The following is a 22,212-nucleotide window of genomic DNA, read 5'->3' as shown; positions in this document are numbered from 1 at the left end:
GAGATTTTCAGATTTAGAGTCATTATCTTTTATAAAGGAAATCCTCTTTCACACAACCATCAGCCGACATGGATTCAGAGCAGAGAAATTGCATTAATCCCCAAAAAGCAGGAGTATGGAGACAATTGAACATCAGGTTTATCATAAAACGTATATAAACGAATTCACATACAAACCCTGTTGTTTGATTTCTCTTTCTCCAAGTTCTTCAGCTTTATGAAAGTTTAATGCAAACGACTGGAGTGCTGTCATAAGTCAACACAAACTTATTTTTGACATTTAGACCTGAAACACAAACTTAGTTTTCAAAAACACAAATATGATTTAAGTGCCAACGTTATGCAAATTCACTACATATCCTGATGTTTGTGAGAAATTATTGTGACACAGCAATTAGACCGCACCGCTTACTAATATGATTTCTATCAGCAGCTTTGCAGACTCAGGCTTCTGTCTTTATTTTATACTTACGTGTAGAAACTGTTGGTTGCTCTCTGTGCGTTTCCATTTCCTTTATCTGTCTTTGTCACTTTCCTGCTGTTGTTAGTTATTAGCTGCTCCAGCGACTTTGTTTCCTCGCGTGGATCTCTGCCGTTTGCGAGGCTGGTGTCAGACATGGATCAATATTTGCAGTATGTGATGTGTGTTTTCATTCTCGTTGCAGATGTACAGATATTCATACACGGCCTCCTACATCGTCTACAACATCTACACGAGGTGAGCGGCCTTACCTTTACCGCCTGTTTCTCCATTCACGTTTTTGAATGCTCTCTGATGCATGCACACAGATGGTGGGTGTTGATATATATATGTGTGTGTGTGTGTTTTTATCAGGGAGGTTTGGGAGCTAAACCCCCCTGAGGTTCAGAACGCAGTCCTCCAACACGCAGCGTGGGGAAGACAAGGACAGCAGCTGGTAAGACTGAGTGTATTTATGTGTGTGTGTATTTATGTGATCTCTCTCTCTCCCTCTCTCTCTCTCTCTCCCTCTCCTCACTTGTGTTTTTATAAATTCAAGCTGCTTCGTCTCAACACAGGGATCTGGTCCAGCCACGGTCTGCTGCTGTGATGTGATAGTTCTTGCAGTATAGAGTCTGTTTACATCCACACTGTGCCTGTTTGTCTCTGTTAGCCCGTCTCCTCAGCCACTGACCTAATTCCAACTGTGATTTTTACATTGCATTACACTCAGGGTTCCTCCTCCTGCAGCGGACCTGTTAGTGTGTGTGACATTTTATTTTGCAGGTTCTTTTCTTAAGAATTTCAGGATGTGACTCCACAGAAAGAAAATGTCGAAAATATGGAAAGAAAATATGAAGAATAAGCTTCGGTTGAACTAGACATATTGTTCTTTAAATCTTGAACATAACGAGCGGGTACCTAATATACGGAGCAATGAGGGAAGTTTCCAGGAAATTAGCCAGAAAATATGGGAAGAATTGACCAAGAACACTGAAGGATGGGTGGTGATAGGTGATGATGCGACTCAACATCCTCCTTAATGAAGGTGAATCGGTGCACAAGAAGATTTGTATTAGTGTTTACAGTGAGTCCCACTTGTCCTCCCAGTGTCCGGACCCCCCCCCACACACACACACACACACAATGAGCTACAACGTTCATCAAACTGAACTGATACGTGTTTTATTTGCAGTCTCCAGCATGTGCATGACACGTGCGTCGGCTCACAACCGCACGACAGCGCTGACCCCAACATAGGATGTGAAATTCAAAACGGCTGCTGCTGTGTGGCGACGTGCTGTCGAGAAGAGAGGAGAAAATGAAATATGAATTCAGGTGGACTCAGGTGGATTGGTTAACATGCTGGACGTGTCGCCGGCCTGATCCTGTTTGATTTTGCATATGCAAATGTTAAAACAGTGATGGAAGGGAGAGAACAAACACACTCGTTTGCTGCACTATGAGATAAACCAGAGGGTTTAATATGAGAAAGTAAAAGAGAGAAACTCCGTTTTGCAGCAGAAATTGAAAGACGAGGAGAGAAACAGCAGAAAGGCAAAAGTCAAATGGAAAGAAATTCATTTTCTGATGGAGAACACAGGATTATTATGCATGTGTGCAAGTTTGGAATCAATACCTTCATCCTCTCTTCTTCCTCCTCAGATCTACATCTTTGAGAATAACATCTACTACCAGGCAGACGTGAGGAGCATCTCCCTGAGAATCACCTCCTCTGGGATGGAGGGAGTCATCTTCAACGGGCTCCCTGACTGGTTGTATGAAGGTGCGTGCCGGCAGAAGCTAATAAAAATGAAAAAAAAAACATATTTTATTCCTGCCTGATGTGGAAAAGTTGGTGCATGTTTCCCACATCATCTTGTTGCACCCTCTTCTTCTGCAACGCTTTAACGGCGCCTGACTGGAGAATCGGCGCCACCAGCTGTTTATCATGCACTAATTTGCTTCTTTTTTTTTTTGCAGAATTTGGTTTAAATTTGCTTGACATTTGTTTGGGATCCAGCTATTGGTAACATGTTCGCATTCTGACACATTTAGTCAATGCACCGATGAGCTGCTAGTGTTTGAAGACTGATTATCACATGTTTACGTACAGTACTTGAATAATTAAGCAGGAGTTTGGATTCGTGACCATATTTCTTAAGTCCTGGCTAACATGTTTCCCCAATCAAAACAAACACCACCCACGATATTTAATTAAATGTTTGAGTGTGTAGTTTTTTGATGCATCTGTCGCTCAACAAGTCTAGGCTTCAGATCTACGTGAGAGTTACATTTAGACGCTTTTATCCAGAGCGACTTACAAGTGAGAGACAACACTAAAGCCTCAGTGCAGCAGGAGACCTTGTTCTAAGTACGAAGAGCAATATCTATTCAATAAGTGCAAGGAGAAAAATACTAAGTGCTTGTTAGGTATGTTCAGGTTTCAGTTTGGAAGATTTTGAGATTGCTCAAAATTGCACAAAGAGAGATGCTGTGATCTTTGGTGGAGGACACAGTGTCAGTAAAAGGGTTCAAAGATTTGTCTTGGACATTAAAGATGCAGCAGAGCACACCAGATGAACTGGTGATGAAAAATCAACCAGGAGCCTATACAGTCCATTAAGTCGCTGCGTAAACAAATTCAGTAATGTGGAAATGGTCTTTGCAGGTTGCACAGAGAGTGGCACTTCACAGAAAATCATTTGTTTGTCTATTTAGTGTGAGATGTGTTTTCTCTTTGATTTGCATGTAGATGTTTTACGGCGAAGGAAAGAGCAGGATAAGTATTATTGTCCTATTGTAAGTCCTATTTAAGAAAGGATAACAGCAACTAGAAGTAATGTTTTGCTTTTAAATTGTCTGTTTTTACCTGATATGAAATAATAGGCAACATATTCCGGCATCAGAGAGATCAGGACTGTTTTCTGGCCTGTGTCATTAGCACCTCTGAGTTGTTCAGAAGCAGAAAGGGAAGAAAAACAAAGCACTGAGACAGAAGATGCTCTGATTCTTCTTTTCAGAGGAGATTCTGCGTTCACACTTGGCTCACTGGTGGTCGCCGGACGGAGAGCGGCTGGCTTTCCTCACCATCGACGACACCCTGGTACCGAACATGGCTCTGGCCCAGTTCACCGGCAGCACCTACCCCCGAGGACTACAGTACCCGTATCCCATGGTAAGCCTGGACTCCGGATTGTGAGTTAAAAGAAACAGTTTCTGTTTTATTTCATTCAGTCATTACATTTTGTTAATTTTTGTCTAATTTCCTGTATTGCCTCCTCTATTCCTAATGTCTTTAACCCATCTTACACATAAAAGCCTCATCATATCTTACCTCAAGCCCCAGAAACCAATCAGTCCTCCTATGCAGAGCTAAAAACGATTACTGAATAGTTCATTTAGTCGATCTCCAAATGTGAAAATTGGCTGTTTTTTTGTATTAAACTGAAAAGACTAAACATTATTATTTTTAATTTTTAATTTTGGTGGAGACGGACTTGACCCAGAGGCACCAGGACAGACCCAAGGATAATTAGATCCAAAAAAGAGAGTTTCAAATATAGAGGAAACATCCCGATCCGATAATTATATTCCCACAACGAATGTAGTCATAGAAACTACCTCTAAAAAGACTCACAGATAACAATCCTTTCACCTTCTGCACCAACAAGTAGATTTCTGTGAATGATTTCCTGAGATATTTCTGAGTATTATGTACAACTTGAGTCTCGGTCCAGTTCGTCCTTTGAGCATAAAAAGAGCATAAAACCACCTGAAATATCTCTACGAGATTAGATGAAACCAGAGGAGCTGCACTCACCGACTGAGTTTCACCTGCTTCAGAAACCCTGAAACAAAGGGGAAATTACACTGAGCAAACATTTACACAGCCAGTGGCATTTTTCTGTATTTACAGTGCAGTAATTATTTAAAAGGAACTAATTTTACGAAATGTCTCTTTTCTGCAGGATTTGTGTGTATAAAATGTGCCAAATCCAAATATGCTCTCGACCCGCTTCCTGAAATACCCTCAAGGTCATTTATTTCAGCAGCACTCAGCAGAAAGCAGAGTTATTCAGTACGGTGCTGTGTGGATTATCAGGTTCACTAATGGAAGTCAGGTCAAGTTTTTTCTCTGCTGCTTCAAACACTTGCTGTGAAAATACCACAACACATTCTCATGGCTCACAACTGCACCGATCAGCTCATTTTACTACAGCAAAAAATTGAAGGAGAATCAGCCTGTTTTTAGTCTGAGGAGAAGAAAGGGAGGTCACTGTTGGACAAATAAGTATTTGTCATAATGAAAGGAATAAATGAGAGCGTGTAAAAACAAGCTAAAGCTAATTTTTTCACATCATATCACATAAATAAGACAGTAGCTACATTTAATCTAAACAAGGGGAAAAAACATAAAAATCAACGTTAACTAGCCACTAACTGTCGCCTCTGTGTCTTTGACTTTGAGTCATTAAAGGAGCTTTAAATCGTAGATTCACAGTTTGACTAACAGTCGCAGTATTCATCTAAATTCTTTATTTATAGGGTCAGTAATTTTTGCATAAATTTCAAGACTAATTTGGGACTAATTATAGGTAAAAGGAAACAGTGTTCAATTGGTTTACTTCCAAATAATTAATTCCGGTTAAGTGACAGTAACCTTAACCCTTTAGTCAATGCACAAAATCACATGCAAAAATGTGAATTTTGTCTATAGGCAAGCGTAAAGTTTTAGAGAGAATAAAGTTTAAATAATAAATGAGTAATCACTGAATGTTTATTTGGCTTTAGATTGATTTTTTCTAACAAGGAAATTTGTATTTTCTGTATAAATAGTACAAATCTTCCAAATAAAAAATGATGAAATAATTCAGAAATGACACACCTGTGAAATTAAATGTCTTCGCTTTTTTTTTTTTTGCTGGAAAACAAGAGTTAAATCCCTGCAAGGTGTCAAATGTGGTGCAGTCACACTAAAATGATATCATAATTCACTACAAATCTGCTTGTATTGCACACACAGTGATGGTGTTGTCACACAGTAAATATAATGATAACTTTCCCGTGAAGATGCTTTCTGCTCAGCGTCTCGTTTCACGTCCTCAGGCCGGTCAGACAAACCCTGCCGTCAAGCTGTCGGTGGTCAACCTGTTCGGAGCGACACACACTCAGGAGCTGCAGCCTCCCGATCAGCTCAGACACAGGTAACACGCACGCAAAACACACACACGTGAAAGCGGCGCTCATTGTCCACAAAGTCCTCAGTTCTGATTCTCCTCTCTGCACGTCCGCCGCAGAGATTTCTACGTCACCATGGTGAAGTGGATCAGTAATACTCACGTGGCCGTGCGGTGGCTCAGCCGGCCCCAGAACGCCTCACTGATGACGGTGTGTGACGCCACCTTAGGAGCTTGTCTTCAGGTGGGTGTTGCCTTAGATTTGGGAAACAGCCATGTTGCTTTTTACTAAAACAACACAGCAATAAAAGGGAAGAGCAACACCTCTTTAAAAGTACAAAATATGTTCTTCCAACCATGTCGAGAAATGGATTTAATTTTCCTCCCTTTCTTTCAGAGACACGAGGAGTCCTCAGAGACGTGGCTTTCCAGACAGGTAAACTCCTTTCTCATAACATTTTTCAACAACAGCAACAAACTGTCTTCATATGAGCACAACGAAAATAAAATAAAATGACCTTGCCTTCGAGTCCGTGCATCACCTCCGGCTACATACTGTATTATCCTCACAGCAATATACTATGTTCCATTACTGGAGCCGAATACAGCCGAACTCATTCATGCATAAAGTATGTCAGGTCTGAAGTGTGTGTTTCTCCCCACAGACACAGGAGCCGCTGTTCTCCAAGGACAGGAGCAGGTTTTTCCTCGCTCTGCCCGTGAAACAAGGAGGTCAGGGAGACTTCCACCACGTCACCATGTTCACCAAGAAGGTGACTCCAGAAGGACTCTCCTCTCCTTCCTCCTCATCCTTCACACACTGACTCTGATTCAAATTATCTAACATATAAAATCTGCTCAGGATATGTGATAAACAGTATTTCTCATTTACACTGATTCTCCTTCAGATACGAAGCGACCAGGACGAAGTCCGCCACCTGACGTCAGGGGACTGGGATGTGACGAAAATCGTAGCTTACGACGAAAACAACCAGATCGTGTAAGTTTCAGTTTTGTTTCTTGCATTAAAAACAAATTAAGAAAAAGGTAAAATAAATGGAAAATAATCTTGTTCTATTGCAATGTAGTAAAACTTCCAGCACCACATCTGCTACTATTACCACAACTACTGATTTAATATTGTTGTTTTATCTGCTAATACACAGTACTGCTTTCAGCGTCTTTCAGCCAACGTACAAACTTTTTGGGGCTTGTGAGGAAAATTTGCAGACATGACTCACTGCTAAAAAATAATCTGTAATCATAATATTCTCCTAAAAATGACTCTTGTGCCTCTCCACCAAGCCTGGAATGAATAGCAGAAGATGAAAGTGAATATTCTAGCACTGCTGCGAATTCTTCTCTATTCTGTACAAGGAGAAAAAAGAGGTTCTGTATTTGAGAACATGTATTGAGTTGTAGCTTTGTGAGCGGCAGGGTGCATGGTTGGGTGGCCACTATGTGTAGATCCATGACCTTGTCCTACTTGAGCTGTTCTGCTTTTCCCCCACACAGATACTTCCTGAGCACAGAGGACTCTGCACAACAGAGGCACTTATACAGGTAGAATACACTCACACACACACACACACACACACACACACACAGGTGGACCACGTTGTCAATTAAAATTATTTTGTGTGTGATTCGCGTTGCCTTTTTGTGTGCGCGTGTGTGTGTGTGCTCAGTAAACACTTTGTCTCCTTCCTCTGACAGCGTGTCCACCCTTGGCCTGTTCCCGCGGCGATGTCTGACCTGCGGGCTGAAGGAGGGCTGTATGTTTTTCGACGCAGACGCCAGCCCCGATGCGCAGCACGCCATCCTGCACTGTAAAGGTCAGAGAGAGAGATTTATTAACCAAATCTTGTTGGAGTAAAGTCCCTTCAGTCTTATAGGAACATGAAGACTCTCATGTTTTTACCATCACCTTTGAGTCGCTGAACAAAGCAGCACAGAGAGTTGATGAAAAATAAAAAACGTGGCATTGCAACTTAAAGACATTTGCAGCTGTTCTGAAGGTGTTAACAGAATCCTTGAAGACTCTTTTTAAACATGTAGATCATAATTTCCCCTTTTGTTGCATGATGAAAAAGATTTTGAACCCTGACAGGACACACCGAGATATTTGAATATCAGAATTTTTATTTCGATTCACTTATTTCTGCGTTTGTGCACATTAGAAAAAGAAGGACAACATTGGAAACGAGTTAAAAATACTTTGTATCGTGCAGCAAATTATATTTTTCCATCCAGATTTAGCTGTTAGAAGTTAAACGTACATTTAAAGGTTCTGGAAAAACCTTGAAAACAGCTGTAAGTCTTTTGGGGAACGTGGTATGTTTCGAGGTTTTTTTTTTTTTGTGGAAACTTATGACTTTTGCTCCACTACACTTATAGGACAAACAGTTGTACTCAAATCCACCAGTCACGATAATTCCATATAGACCATAGAAATACCATACGCTGTGTTCCTCACAGGAGAAAAACCAATCACAGCCAACTCCTCGAGGCGGAGGATTCGTTATCTGACGTCCATGTTTGAAGGTTTAGAAATAAAAAAGGGATTCCTTTCATTTCACTGCCAACTTGAGCTGTCGAGGTTTGTAATGTTTGTTGAGTCAGTTAATAATTTAATTTAAACAGACAGCTTGTAGTAATTGTCTGTCTATTTCCTTTTGTTGATTCAGTTGTGTTTTTATGGCCATCTTCTTTATATCATATTCTACAAGCTTTTTATTCTCCTCTAAGTCAGTGCATTAATTTGATTCGTTTTTTTAAATACTTGCGTACACTGATCAATAGTAACATTTCACAACTAATTTAAATCAAGTTTGTCCATTTGCACAGGAAATTGGTCAAACTCTGATTTAAATGTGATGATAGCAACTCACCATTTAAGCCTTCAGGGACGAGTGTCCACAGGAGGATACTGCAAGGTTTTTATATTTGTAAAGCGCCTTTCAACATTGACGCGGATCAAAGTCTGTTACGCAAGACATATAAAGACTTTTAGACACAATATGAATGAAACACGAAGCCACAAGTTTGAAATGGAAAGGCTGGAGCAGACCTCAACTTGTCTGTGAGTTTGTTCCTGCTATATGTCGCTTAGAAACTGAGTGCCGCCGCTCTTCCTCCTCTCTTCTCCTCTTCCTACTTATAACCCCCAAAATAAATCAACATTTGAGTTTTGAATTCATCAGAGGCGCGCCTGTTGTTTTCATAAAAACCTTTCCACTGCAGGCCCTGGAGTTCCAGCTCTGCTGCTCCTCAGCTTTGACAACGTGGACTGTGAGTAGTCTCTATTATATTTAATATCTGAAACCAGCTTGTGTTGATGTGGTGTCTGTGCGTGTGCACATGTGATGAGATGGAAAATAGTTGCAGCAATTCACTGTCATTATTTCATTTGTGTGAAAGCATTAGCAGCTGTTGGATTTGATGCTGTGCCACATTGACTACATTGGTAATTTGTACATTTCACGATGTTTAATTTGTTTCCTATCACACGTTTAATGGCCGCTCCTTTCTCCATGAAGTAGCTAAAAGTCAGATGTTTACAGAGACTGGTTAGGAAGAAAATACATTTCAAAATGAACAAGAATAAAAAAATAAAAAAACAGTGAAAAGCTGCTTCATTTTACCGAATATCTAAGTTGGATCTGTTTTGCCGTTCATGTAACGTGACATTTACTGACGCTCTCAATAAAGCTGAGCTACAAGCCAGAACCTGAGCTATTGAATAGTATTATTCTTTAATGGAACATATATTAAAAACCTGCCTACTATGTGGATTAGTGGTTATAAAATAAAAATTCAGCAATGACCCTCCATTGCTGCGGCTTCTGGATGCAGTGCTGAATATTTAATGTGAGCTGTTGTCTGGATTCTTTTTTTATTTCTGCATGACCTCACAGTCCACCTCCGCTGCTGTACATGCTACAAGCATTTCACTTCTACACTTCCACTTCTAGTACAATGTGAAGGTACAGGAATCACAAAATGATGCACACGTGAATCCCTTTCTGCACTGACCCCTGGTGTGCGATTCTTTTCCATGTGAAACAAGTTGCTCTTTAAGCAAAACTAAAAGCTGTTTCATACAAATGCAGCTGTCAAAATTATGAGCAACTTACAAGCTACAAATATGTGAAATTAGAAGTTCGCATGTGCTACTGTTGTTTTGTAGGTAATTAAAGTATCTTCCAACACCCCCTCTATTTTCATTAAAACCAAGTGATCATGTGTAAATTAAAGCTATTCAAAGGTCCCATATTGATTCCACAATTCACAAATATATCTTGGAATGATCAACACTTCAAATAAAACTTCAAATTAAACCTCAAATCAAACACTCGACTTGTGCAAAACTCAAAACTTTTCTTTCATCACCAAAAAACCCCCCCAAAACATTTACTGTCATAGCAACAAGAAAAAGCAATTTTCACTTTGAATATATGGCAGTAAGATTTTTTAATATTACTGTTCATTCATTAGCATATTTAATGTGTCAACAGACAATATGAGCCCCTGTAAAATGCAGAATGAATATGCAACCCTGCCCTCATAACACGTCTTCACAAATGAGTTTCCTGTACCTTTAAGAAACAACCCCTGTATGAGGCTCTGCTTGGTCTTTTTAGTCCACAAAAGAGGTTTCATTTAGGGCCAATAAATAGCTGTTCCACTCACTGCGATAAATGAATGTGATTTCTTACTTCACAGCGTATTTCATCTTGGAGAACAACCTTCCTCTGCGGTCTGCGCTGGAGACTAAAAGGACGATTCAGACGGATATCCGGATCATCACTAATGACAACTTTGGTACAAATCATCCGCACTTAACAGCTGTGCTCGCGTGTGCTCTTCATGAGATAATTGAGCCACTTAAAAGGGCGAACGACACGAGTGTCGTATGTGTTTACACCTGTGTCTTTTGTATGTTTGTCGTCTGCTTGGTGGCCGTCCCTCCCTCTCCCTTTCAGCTAACGTGTCTCTCTGCTCACAGAGCTACCTCTGAAGCTCATCTATCCTCCTGACTTCTCTGAGTCCTACCTCTACGGCCTTCTCCTTATTGTGTAAGCCCATTCCACTTTGATTACATTTCCATTTTTTCCATTTACACTCAGTGCGGCCCTGCAAGCTTCAAAGGCCAAATTCATTAAGGACAGTGGAAAGTGAAATGCTTCATTCCCTTGTACCTGCAGGCTGTCAAACACTTTTCACATATCAGCAGTGCTAATAAATGAAACTAAAAGGGATGTTAGATGAGAAAATGTAAATTTAGCGTAAAATTTCACATCGTAACTACATTTTTAATGTATAAAGCTTTTTGTATGCACACCATGCAAGACTTTTCTTCTTTCTCTCTATTCTCTCAGCTAAAACTGCTGTAGTATCATAAATCTTTCCATTACTTGAGAGCTGTCCATTAGCATCGTAGCATTTTATTTTGAAGTACATGTTTGTGTAGGAGTGTCTGCACATGTATATGAAGGTAAGAAGACAAGGAAGGTTTGCAACACAAATGCAAATAAAACACGAACTCGACAAGTAGCATAATGAGTCGACACACACTCACCAAGGCTGAGGTCAGCCCACAAAGTGCTGTTTACTTCTTATTAAATCAAATCCCTGCAGCCGTTCATGGAAGAGTGAAGGCAGGTTACATATGGATGTAGTGTGGGGGCGTCCACATACTTTTATACTTTTGTATATTGTATTCAATTGCCTAACACAATGGAGCAGCCTCAGCCTTCAGTGCTGCATGGTTCCCTGAATATGATACACACCTCTGGGTGACCATAACAGACAGCAAAGTTCCCACTGTATGTGATAACCATAACCTTCAACACAGAGCAGAAATATGATGAAATACACAACAATAAAATGAGTTAAATAAACAGATTCATATTCAAGCCATAATGTGTTTAGTGCCGTAATCAGTATTCTCTGTATGTCTCTAGGAAGCATTTGATTCTTATTTAAAGGTCCATACAGTCTAAAGGTAGATGTCCATGTGCTGTGTGATTATAAAGCAGGTCTAGGTTCTATATTAATACTGTGAAAGTATCAAAGTGCTCAGTCCACAGAGAAATGCAAACAGCCACAAGAGAGGCTCAGAGCCTCCTCTCTTCTGATTGGCTCGCCAACCTGTTGTTACTAGAGCTCCAGAGAGAAGCCTGAGAGGGGAGATGTAAAACTACATTGAGATGGTTTTTGGTTCTTATAACCACAAATATATGTTCTTATGGATCAACAATAAAACACAGGAGATGTGGAAATTATGGAGGTTTAAATATAAAATTATTAAATTAAAACTAATATGAAGCGTAAATAAAAGTTTCCATTTGTAAATGTTGATAAATTAGTGTGCACTTTGGTGTGTGCTTGTAGTGGCAGTTCTCCAGGAGATCAGACGGTGACAGAGGAGTTCAGCTTGGACTGGAACTGGGTACTGGTGGGATCTGAGCAGGTCATTGTGGCGCGACTGGACGGCAGAGGGTCGGGGTTCAGAGGTCAAAGGTAACGCATGCTCCCAGTAATATGCAACTTTTTTTTTTTTTTAGCAGTTTTACACGTCTTGAAGTTTCTTTTCTTCCTTAAACTTTTTTTTTTTTTTTCCAGATTTGACTCTATCCTCTGATCCTCTCCGACCGAGCTCATGATCCCTCTTCTTCTTCTTGTCACTTCACAGGGTTTTACAGCAGGTCCATCTGAGGCTCGGCACAGTGGATGCAGAGGACCAGATAGCCGCTCTTGAGTATGTAACACAGGCCTTCGCACCCTTTCCCCCTCCACCATGTGTAATTTTAACTTCTGTGAGAGTCGCCTTTGTGCCTCAGTGTCTGTGTCTCTCTCTGATTTCTATTCATTTGGAAAGATGGGAGTTTTGAGGGTATTTTTTCTGTGACTGCCCGTGAAGCTCATCAGAATTTCAGAGACGCCTTCTTTGTAACATTTTGTGGAAAAATGCAGACAGATGTGTTTGAAGGAGCGTTTTATTAATGCAGCATATAACATCATTAAGGAGTATAAAAAATTTTAAAAAACAAACATCTTAGATAGCCTGGAATAATTTCGGAATAATTGTAGGTTTGCCAGTTTGCTGTTTTCTAAAACAGAATGTATGAATTTATTAATCGATTCATCAATCGACAGAATTCTCACATGGGAATATTTGCTCGTTTTCTTTATCTTCTCTGTGAGTAAACTGAATATTTTTGGTTGACTGCACAAAACAAGACATTTGAAGGAAACTATTTTAAGTTTTATAAAGCAAATGATTTGTTCATTGATTGATGAAATAATAAAATAATAGTTAATTGCAGCAGAAGAAAGATTTTTACGATACAGAAACAAAAACACCATGACAGCATCGCAGCAACAATGTGCTGCTTTATTACTTATTTATTTTTATTTTGTTTTGGTGACACACATGGCGCCATGGTGATCTGCCGGGTTTTTTCATTTCTTTTCCCAGCAGCCCTCTCTCACATGATCAGTCAAGGCATCGCAGGAGTCTTGTCAGCGATTCCCTGCGGCTTTAACCTTTGACCTCCTCACTGGTGGTTATCTGCAAATTGAAGCTTCTTCCATGCTTCTGATTGGAGCTCAAAAGCGCAACTTAATGCCTCTTTAATTGCACATATTAAAAAATACCCCCCCCCCTCCCCCCTGTTCTTCAGGTACCTGGTGAAGCTGCCGTTCATCGATCGCACTCGTGTCGGAGTCTTTGGAGAGGTTCGTTTGTCAGCCTGTGAATTAATCATCCTGATTTCTCAGCCCACTGAATAAATCTGTGCGGGCTGGGAAGCTAAATGAGGCTTACTTAAGTTATTTGACTTGTTGTAAGCACACACACAATAATCAATGAGTTCATTCATAATGATGTGAACGATTTCTGATGAGAGGAAAACTGAGTGTGTTTACGTGCTGGTGTTGAGTCTCATCCTGGATTTAATCGTAGTAAATCCACAGTGCTCTGTTCTGATATTGAAACTGTGTAATGATCAGAAACCTAAAATCTGATCACAGCTGTGGGATCAGAGCATGCAAACAAACTCGATGTTGTTTTCAGTTGTGAAGGGTGTGTAGTTATTCTGTTTGTCTTTCTAGAAAGAATCTATAATCAAGTCAATTGTGAGAAAAATGTGCAGAAATTTGGAGTCGATATAAACTCAGACACCCCTCTAATAAATATTGTAGGTGCAGGTTCTTCTTTAGTATCTGGTAGGTGCAAGTATGAAAATATTCAGCCTGGTGATGGCAATGAAAATCTGGTTTACTGCGTCTCCATCAGGACTACGGCGGCTTCCTCACACTCATGATGCTGAAGTCGACGGAGAAGCTGATCAGATGTGCTGCAGCTCAGGCTCCTGTCATTGACTGGTCCATGTACGGTGAGCGAAGCATTAAAGTGCATTTCCTCTTTAATGCACACACTGCAGTGACATGAGAAAAAGCTTATTGAATCTTTCGTTTGCAGGGCCAGTATGGAGCTCCTGCTGTATCTGATTAGACTTAAATAGACTGATGTGTGTCTGTAAATCCTGTAGTTCTCATATTAAGGACTTTTTTTCTGGAAGATGAAAAGAGACGTACTGTGTAGGATATAAAATCTCTTGTCTGTATTTCTTAAAAGTGTTTGTTTACTATCTTTCAGCTTCAGCGTTTTCTGAAAGATACTTCGGTTTGCCTTCAACTGAGGAGAACCGCTACCAGGTGAGCTGCGTCTGCCAGTCATCCACCTGCTGCTCAGCTTGGTTTGGTCGTTTTTATTTTTTCCAGTTACCAGACGCAAAATGTTCAGTGTACGTTAAACAATACAGAGGGGCTCGGCTCAATTGGGAAAATGTTGCCAAGGGGTCAATTAAAGCCAATTACTCTGAGACAGCTCCATGGCAACAAATGAATGATCTTCAGTTGAAAAAAATCAACAAAAAAACACTTATTGTTTCCGATCAATAACAAACAAGAAAAAACAGAAATAAGAATTACACACTGGTGTTTTTGGGGTGATAAAATAATGGTGGGGCAACAACAGATACTTTGGACAGATGTGCGGTCAGCCAATCAAACAGCAGCGGAGCAACAGTCCTTTTTCTGAGATTCACTTTCATTACCAACAACTTTGTTTTCCCACTCGACATTGTGAGAAATGAAAACACAGTGTTAAAACTATCTATCAGCCAGAAAATAAGGATTTTCCAGATGTTTGCTGATGTTAAAGGAGATACAGCTGAGCGGCTGCTGTTGTTCAGCTTATAAATAAAAATACGACAGTGCAGTGACTCAACATGAAATGTTTTTTTTAACAATGTTCTTTCCACAAAATCTGTTCTGGCTCGGCGGAGGTCACGCCGCTTTCTGAGCCATGAGCTCCGCTTTGGTTCACTTCACGAACAAAACAGTCCCCTTCTGTCGAAAATGAAAAAAGAGAAAATGTACCCACTAGCATTTTAGCCAATGCTCCAGATCTCGTCCTTTGCAACAGCAAAAAAATAGAAAAAATACACAATTGCTGTCTAAGTGAAGGTCTCAGTCAGAGTGTGTTTTCCCTCCTAAGTGGGCTGCGTATAACTGGGCCAGAGGACGCTATTTTTGTGACAGAAAATGTGGCACGATCCGATCAGACAATAATCAGCGGGACATCATCACTCACCCTGCTCTCAGAGACTAAAGAAATGGGTTATAAAAACGTGTGGGTGTTGACGTGCGGCGACCGACTGTGGCTGGAAAATTGTCCCGTTTGAATCCCAGCGGGGGAAAACTGAATAATGGGAGTGAGAGACTGAGATATCCTCCACTTTAACCGCTTCACTGGAACCAATATGCAATCTGGCTATTTGTTTCAGAGAAAAATACAAGTTACTGTGCACTTCTGTGAGCTGGATGCTGAATTATCTACAAAATCTGTCCAAAAAGAATCCAAATGAGTATCACAGAACTTTATTTTTTCTTCTTCTTCATCATTAATCACCTCACGACCCCTCAGATTTATGTGGTGACCCTTTGGAGGAGGGATAAGGATATGATTATTATCATTATTGTTATTATATTATTGGGGTCAAATCTGACTGTGAGAAAGTGCTGATTTTAGTTTTTTATTTCGACCACATCCTGTTGATAAATAAAGTTTTATTTTCCAATCATATTTTTTAAAATTATTGTTATTTCTTATTTTGGACAAATTATTGCATAATAATGAGTAAACTGATTTTGGTTTCAGAGCTGAAGGTCACTGTAAACTGGATGTAAACACATTTTACATCCAGTTTTACAACCTTAGAATCAATGAAACATTAAAGCACGTGTTCATTGTTTTATTTTGTGCTATTAAAATGATAATTCAAGTTAAATGAGTATTTCTGCATTAATATATTACCTGACAACTTCTTCTACCACTAATCTTCAGGTGACAATGCTAATGTGTCTTTATCCGTGTGTCCAGGCGTCCAAAGTCCTGCCCAACCTGAAAGGTCTGCAGGGAGGAACTCTGTTTCTGGCTCACGGGACGGCCGACGGTACAAACATTTATTTTCATTGCAGCTTTCGTTGCAAAATAAAACATAAGATGTCATTTTCATAGTAACCCACAATGTGTGTGATTAACGGTGCTTGTGTCCTCTTAAAATGAGCCTCTTCATAACACAGAGCTCTAAACCTTCACCAGAGGAATTAACCCCCGCCGACACTAAACTCGCATGTTTTGTTTTTCTCCGCAGCAAACGTTCACTTCCAGCACTCGGCAGAGCTCATCAAACACTTGATAAAGATCGGAGCCAACTACACTATGCAGGTAAACACCAGGCCCAGCTGTAGAATACATTTCATTCTTCAAAAAATAACTTCAACTGGGCCCAAAATAACATAAAATAAGCCAATTTCACAAGGCCCTGCTGCGTGACGTGTCTTGTTATCAAAGTCAGAACCACAACATCATCATCCTTTATCAGATATGTGTGATTTAGGAAACTGGTTCATTCGAGTTTCTTCGTCGTATGTTCAGAAGAACGCCAGAAATCCTGAATTAGAATCACGATACCTGGAAAACATCTCCGTTCCAAACTGCACTTGAAAAACAGTAGTTTTAAAACAATATCAGAAAATAACCTTAACGTTCACTTTCCCCCTTAATTTCCCCTTAAAGGGATAGTTCCACTTTCTCATTTAACTCTCAGCAAGAAAGCAAATAAACATCCTGCCCAGAATATCAGACTGTAAATAAACTTGGTCCTCTATGTTCTATATCAGCTTGTTCCAAACCTCCATTAAAGCTGTATGATGTTTACACTGAGTGAAATATTAAAAGTGAGCGCTGCACCACTCAGTCGAATGGAAATATTCCAGTTTCAGATTTATCTTTGGAAATGTTTGGATCTTTCACCAGTATTTCAAATAAAGTTCTGTGGATTTGATAAGTGTTTGGCTGCACAGCATGAGTGTGTAATGGTTGACATGCTGGTGAGTGTCTTAAATTATTCATAAAGTACTGTAGAGGCCAAACAATGCCTGAAGTATTTTGCTCTAAAGCACAAATTAAAAATGAATCCATATGTTTAGAACAAAGCTTTTTTTTATCAGGGGAAACTTTTAACTTTTTCTTAAAAAGTTAACTGGAAAATATCGTGAAAACAATAATGACATTTTAGATTCCACATGTCTGAAAATATAGTTTCAAATATCTGACAAATTCTGTTACAGGCTGTAAATGAAATACTGATTTTCATGGGTTTTCACTTTACCTGAAGGTTAACGCTCCCCTTTCATTCAAAATCAATTTTACCATCCTTGAACTCATAAAACCTTATTTCACACCTCATTGAATAGCCTCAAAAACATGCAGCTGTCAGACGGAAAATGAGGGCTGTTTGTCACGCTGTCGACAAAAAGTTGATTTTTACACACTTTCCTTTGACAGACACAAAGAGTCTTATACAAATACATAAATATGACTAACAGAATCTCCACTTGTGCTCGTCCTGGTGCTTCTGAATGCATCACATGGTCTTCCTCTGCAGAGAAACCTTCCTCTGTTGTGAACTCAATACGCTGATGAAGTAGAAGCAAGTTAAGTGGACCATGAGATGGATTTGATAAAAGTTTGTTTGAAATGAAAACACTGACAAGTGGGAAAAAAGGACCTTGTATCTTCTCTACTTATTCATCTCTTGATTTATTTTTGTTATTATTTTCAGATTTATCCAGACGAGGGACACTTTCTGTCCAAACGCAGCCGGATTCAGCTGACTCATTCCCTGATTGGTTATTTCAGAGGCTGTCTGCTCGATGCGTCATCGTTACTCAGCCAACAGCGTGACGACGAGTGAGAGGCTGCTGGATGGCGTTCGACAACTGTGTGTGTAGGTTTGTGTGTTGACGAGCATCTGTGCCCCTGGTAGACTGATTTGAGTGTGTGTGTGTGTGTGTGTGTGTGTGTGTGTGTGTGTGTGTGTGTGTGTGTGTGTGTGTGTGTATGTATGTTTTATACCTGTAGCACAATGTTGGATGGACAAAACAAGCTTCTTATCAACATATCAGACCAGTTTCCATCGCTCATCACGTCAGTAGACTAAAGCTCCTACACTCAGCTCTGTTGTCAAGTATTATAATGCAGTTTTCGCCTGTAGGGGGCGCTAGGTAGCAAACAATCTAACGGAGGTTGATTAGAGAGGTTATCTCTTAAATTCTTAAACTCTTAAATTCTACAAAAAAATGGATGCAGTTTCTTGGAGGTCTCTAAACATGCACTGACACTTTTTTGCTAATTTAATGAAATTAGCACAAATTTCTGACACACAATGATTTGAATGAAATATACTTTTGACTTTGACCCCAGAAACATTCGTTGTTAAAGACCCTTAAAACCCGTTGTCATGGTAACCAACCTTGTATTTGGTATTCTGCCACAGACGACACAGTCAGGCTTTAGGAAGATGTTGTATTGACGGGTTGAAACCGCCTGTCACTACAGGTTGTTTGCCTGTTATTAAATGGATTTTTTTTAGCAGCCTGTTATATCGATTACAAGCTCTTTCTCTAAGTATTGAGAATTTTTGTCTTCATGCAAATTGCCCCAATCCGCTCTGTCAGTGTGGGCTAAAACTGTTTTCAAAAGCACGGGCATCATTGTTCCTCCAAAACTTCTGACATCAAGGACATTGCTGTGGCTAATTGTTCCTCTTATGGCGCCTTCGTATCCTCTTTACTGTCATTTTATTGCTTCATCCGTGAGTGATTCACTTGTACAGCCTCTTAGAAGTGTCATGTCTGCTAATTTGTAGTTATTGAAACATTTCTTATGACACTATCTCCTTATTGTGATTTATTTATTATTTTTGTATTTATTTAATTCTAAAAAAAAGTGGCATTTTTGGGACATGATGCCGGTGAAGTGTCTAAGATTTCCCTGAGAAAATCTGCGTTGCCTTCAGTTGTTACCTGAACGAGCGGGCGTGAGGGGTGTAGCCTTTTATTGCCCCGGGTCTTGCCTGTCAGGCTCCTTACAGGCTGCCTTACCTTAATCCTGAAGGGGGTTGGGGCTCTATGCAGCCTGCAGAAACTGCACGTTTTGTTTGATTAAATCTATATTTAAATTTACAATTAATATTTTCCCAAGAAAGACACAATAAGACAGTTTCGCACAATTTTCTTCAGAACGTATCAGGTATTTGTAAATGATAATATGTATGGTTATATTCTACTATGATTATGAAAAGCACATAAACTGATTTTGATTTAATTTATTGATTGAAATGTTTTTGTTGTTAATGTTCTCTTATTTAAACCCCCCCTGTTGCTTCACAGTTGCAGGATTTAAATGAGATTATTGATGAATAGCTACTAGCCACTCACAGTCCAGGCTGTTCTTTGTTTGGGGATAAAACAAACAAAGCAAACACTATAATGGGAAAAATAATCTGCAGCAGGTCTGTTGCCGTTTACGTGGCGATGTACCACTTATGATGTATCATTTCTGCTGTAATGGACTCATCTCTCATGTAAAAATGTCATTAATTGAAATTTGTCTCACCACTGTTCTGGGTAAATTACTTCAAGTGCAATTGCTCTACACTTTGCAGTCATGTTTGTGCATTTCCAGCCGCTTAAAACGTGTTTTTTGCTGTACCATGCATTTTGGAAGCGCTGCCATATTATAGTCTTATCCATGAAGTATTGCACTAAAAGGCATCGTAAGTGTTATGGCAACACAGAGCATGAGAGCGCTCTTCATTGTGATTATGGGTACGAGGGTGATTCAGACGATTACTGTCGGGTGCCATTAATCACAGTGATGAATGTCCTCTGTGCTGGGGGGGGGGGGGGCGACTCGTGTCCGGTGTCTGGAGTTTCATTTTCAAAAACAGGGGGGAAACCGCTGTTACAAGAGTTGGTATGAACTGTGGTGATAATCCCCTAACACTGGGCTAGCAATCGGTTGCCATGCCAACGTCTTTGGTATCCTTGGATACAGCTACACTCTCATAATTCATTTAAAGATGAAACATGGAGCTCTTTGCATCTTGGGCCGAGCAGCCGCTGATGCAACCCCATCCTACGTTTATCCGCTAAGAAATCAACACTGTCTGTGCTGCGTAACATCCGAGTCCAATTTAAAGTGTCAGTATGTGAAGTCATGGCTATTGTCTTTAATGGGGTTTGTACTGTGAGTTTAACTTGATTTTCTTCTGGGAGGGGGTCGGGGGGGGCGGATGTTGTGAATGTGGGATTAATAAAGAGAAGCTTGTTGTATTTTTTGGCTGTTTTAATATTAAAGAAAAATGAAGGAGCCAGATTTGAGTCTTGGTTTTTTTTGTGAAAGTCAAAAACAGCAGCTTTATCTTATTTCTAAGGTTTCTAAGCTTCATATTCATCCTGGAGACTCAGTGACTTTCTTTGTGTCTGTCACAGTTCGATCTCTTTTAACTACATTCGATACTTGTGCGTTTGTTAAACTAAGACCGAAAGTAAACTTAAAACACGGCTACAGCTACTTCTTAATATCACCATTATCACTCTCCACTTGTGCAGGCAGGAGGCGATTTGAGGGGGGATGGCAAGGGATGTCGCCCCCCCTTATTAACCTGCCACCACCCAGGTTAGGGGCGGCCTAACTTTTCACTGGGAAAAACCACCCAAAGTAAATACAAAAAAAAAAAGCAGCCTTCATAATTACAAACCACCTAAAACTACTTTCAGCTGACGAATAAAGTGAAAAGCTGTTGAATCTGGCAGCAGCACATATTACAGACACGACAAACCTTGCTTTTGTTCAGCCTGCCTACATGAAAACTGAACTCTTGCATAGTATCTTCCACTTCTTCCTTTGTTGCTGCATAAGAAGTGGTATCTTTTATCTTCTTTTTAAAAAACTTTTTTTTTTTAAAAACATAATGTGTCAAATTTCCACTGAAGTCCTGCGTTACTGAAATCCTGGCACCTTGAGCTGAATAAAGTAAAGGAGAATTTAAAAAAAAACCTTTAATACAAGTAATAAAGATGATAAAGAATCTTTATATAACATTTTAGATTTCTTTCAGCTAACGTTACTGAAGGAGTGTGAAGGCTCCAGACACTCACAAAGGAGCACTCTTCATGCTAGTTTGTGACATGGTCTAGTACTTCAAATAAAAATATAATTTCACATATTCCTTTCATGTCTTCTTGTCTTTTTTTTTTTTTTTTTTTACAACCCACAGTCTCACTGTGAAGGCTGTCACAACACTATATATTGTAATAGTCATTTAGGGAACAGTTTGCATATCTGTGGACTTGAGGAAAAGTCTGGATAAAGGGCTCAAACAGTCCACATGCAGACCTTTGCAGACTGGACCACTGGTTCATTCATGGGCTGCTTGGCAACCAGCTGACCCTCCGCCATCCTAACCTCTACCTTCTTTACTAAGCTCTTACAGCTGTTGACCTTGTTAAGACAAATCTATAAGACAATTTACTCCTAGTCTTGCATATGCAGTGCTTTATCCATCCATCAGCAGTCTGCCCTGATCCTACTGTGACTGTGCACTGATATCAGCACCTTTTAATTTCCCTTTGTCATACTGTAGGTGTGGCTGTGTTTGTGTAGCCATGTCAGCGGTCTGAAAACACCACATACACCCACACTGAGAACAAAACACAACAGGAAAACTTCCTGTTCTTAAAAATAAATGGGAAAAGAACATTTATCTTTGTCTCTGTCCTTCATAACCTTTATAAATCCCCTGACCACGCTGCCTAGAGCTGTAATTACATCAAAGCAATTACAGAGCCAAAATGAAGGCCTCATCCACTGAGGAAGGGAGGACAAAGTCCGCCAGCAACTTCAGAAACTTTGAATTAAGACCTGAACCGGGAAATAAGTCCGTCTCTGGTGGGTCTGCGCAGAAAAATCTTAAAAGAAGGAAAGGCCTTTTGTACACTTTGTACTGTAGCAAAAGACAAATCCACCTTAGTTTTAAACAACTTAACTCAGTGGTATGGGGCTGAGGTCTGGGCTCTGCAAAGGCCAGGCATGTTCTTCCAACCATGGGCCTCAGTTTGTGCAGTGTCACGCTGAAGGAGAGGACCTTCC

The 22,212-nt window shown here is 40.0% G+C and overlaps 1 protein-coding gene across 3 annotated transcripts in view; it reads left to right on the top strand.

Moving 5' to 3' along the window:
• The window catches only part of LOC111232487 (inactive dipeptidyl peptidase 10-like), a 55,636-nt gene extending 35,273 nt beyond the window's left edge, over positions 1–20,363 (top strand). For all 3 annotated transcript variants that reach the window (XM_022760053.1, XM_022760045.1, XM_022760060.1), the window contains 22 exons: positions 665–717; positions 835–916; positions 2,125–2,245; positions 3,483–3,637; positions 5,569–5,666; positions 5,760–5,883; positions 6,037–6,075; positions 6,305–6,412; positions 6,548–6,639; positions 7,155–7,202; positions 7,356–7,474; positions 8,883–8,930; positions 10,365–10,463; positions 10,648–10,717; positions 12,036–12,164; positions 12,337–12,402; positions 13,328–13,382; positions 13,942–14,041; positions 14,305–14,363; positions 16,093–16,165; positions 16,367–16,440; positions 17,840–20,363. In XM_022760053.1, coding sequence (XP_022615774.1) covers positions 665–717; positions 835–916; positions 2,125–2,245; positions 3,483–3,637; positions 5,569–5,666; positions 5,760–5,883; positions 6,037–6,075; positions 6,305–6,412; positions 6,548–6,639; positions 7,155–7,202; positions 7,356–7,474; positions 8,883–8,930; positions 10,365–10,463; positions 10,648–10,717; positions 12,036–12,164; positions 12,337–12,402; positions 13,328–13,382; positions 13,942–14,041; positions 14,305–14,363; positions 16,093–16,165; positions 16,367–16,440; positions 17,840–17,971 — 1,944 coding nt within the window. In that variant the 3' untranslated portion in view covers positions 17,972–20,363. The remainder of the gene's footprint in view (positions 1–664; positions 718–834; positions 917–2,124; positions 2,246–3,482; positions 3,638–5,568; positions 5,667–5,759; positions 5,884–6,036; positions 6,076–6,304; positions 6,413–6,547; positions 6,640–7,154; positions 7,203–7,355; positions 7,475–8,882; positions 8,931–10,364; positions 10,464–10,647; positions 10,718–12,035; positions 12,165–12,336; positions 12,403–13,327; positions 13,383–13,941; positions 14,042–14,304; positions 14,364–16,092; positions 16,166–16,366; positions 16,441–17,839) is intronic.
• The last annotated feature ends 1,849 nt before the right edge of the window (positions 20,364–22,212 follow it).

This window comes from Seriola dumerili, unplaced genomic scaffold, assembly GCF_002260705.1.
Source record: "Seriola dumerili isolate Sdu_G_001 unplaced genomic scaffold, Sdu_1.0 BDQW01000018.1, whole genome shotgun sequence".
Classification (NCBI taxonomy): domain Eukaryota; kingdom Metazoa; phylum Chordata; class Actinopteri; order Carangiformes; family Carangidae; genus Seriola; species Seriola dumerili.
The sequence above is the reverse complement of the archived record's forward strand: the minus strand, read 5'-3'. Positions and strand labels throughout refer to the sequence as shown.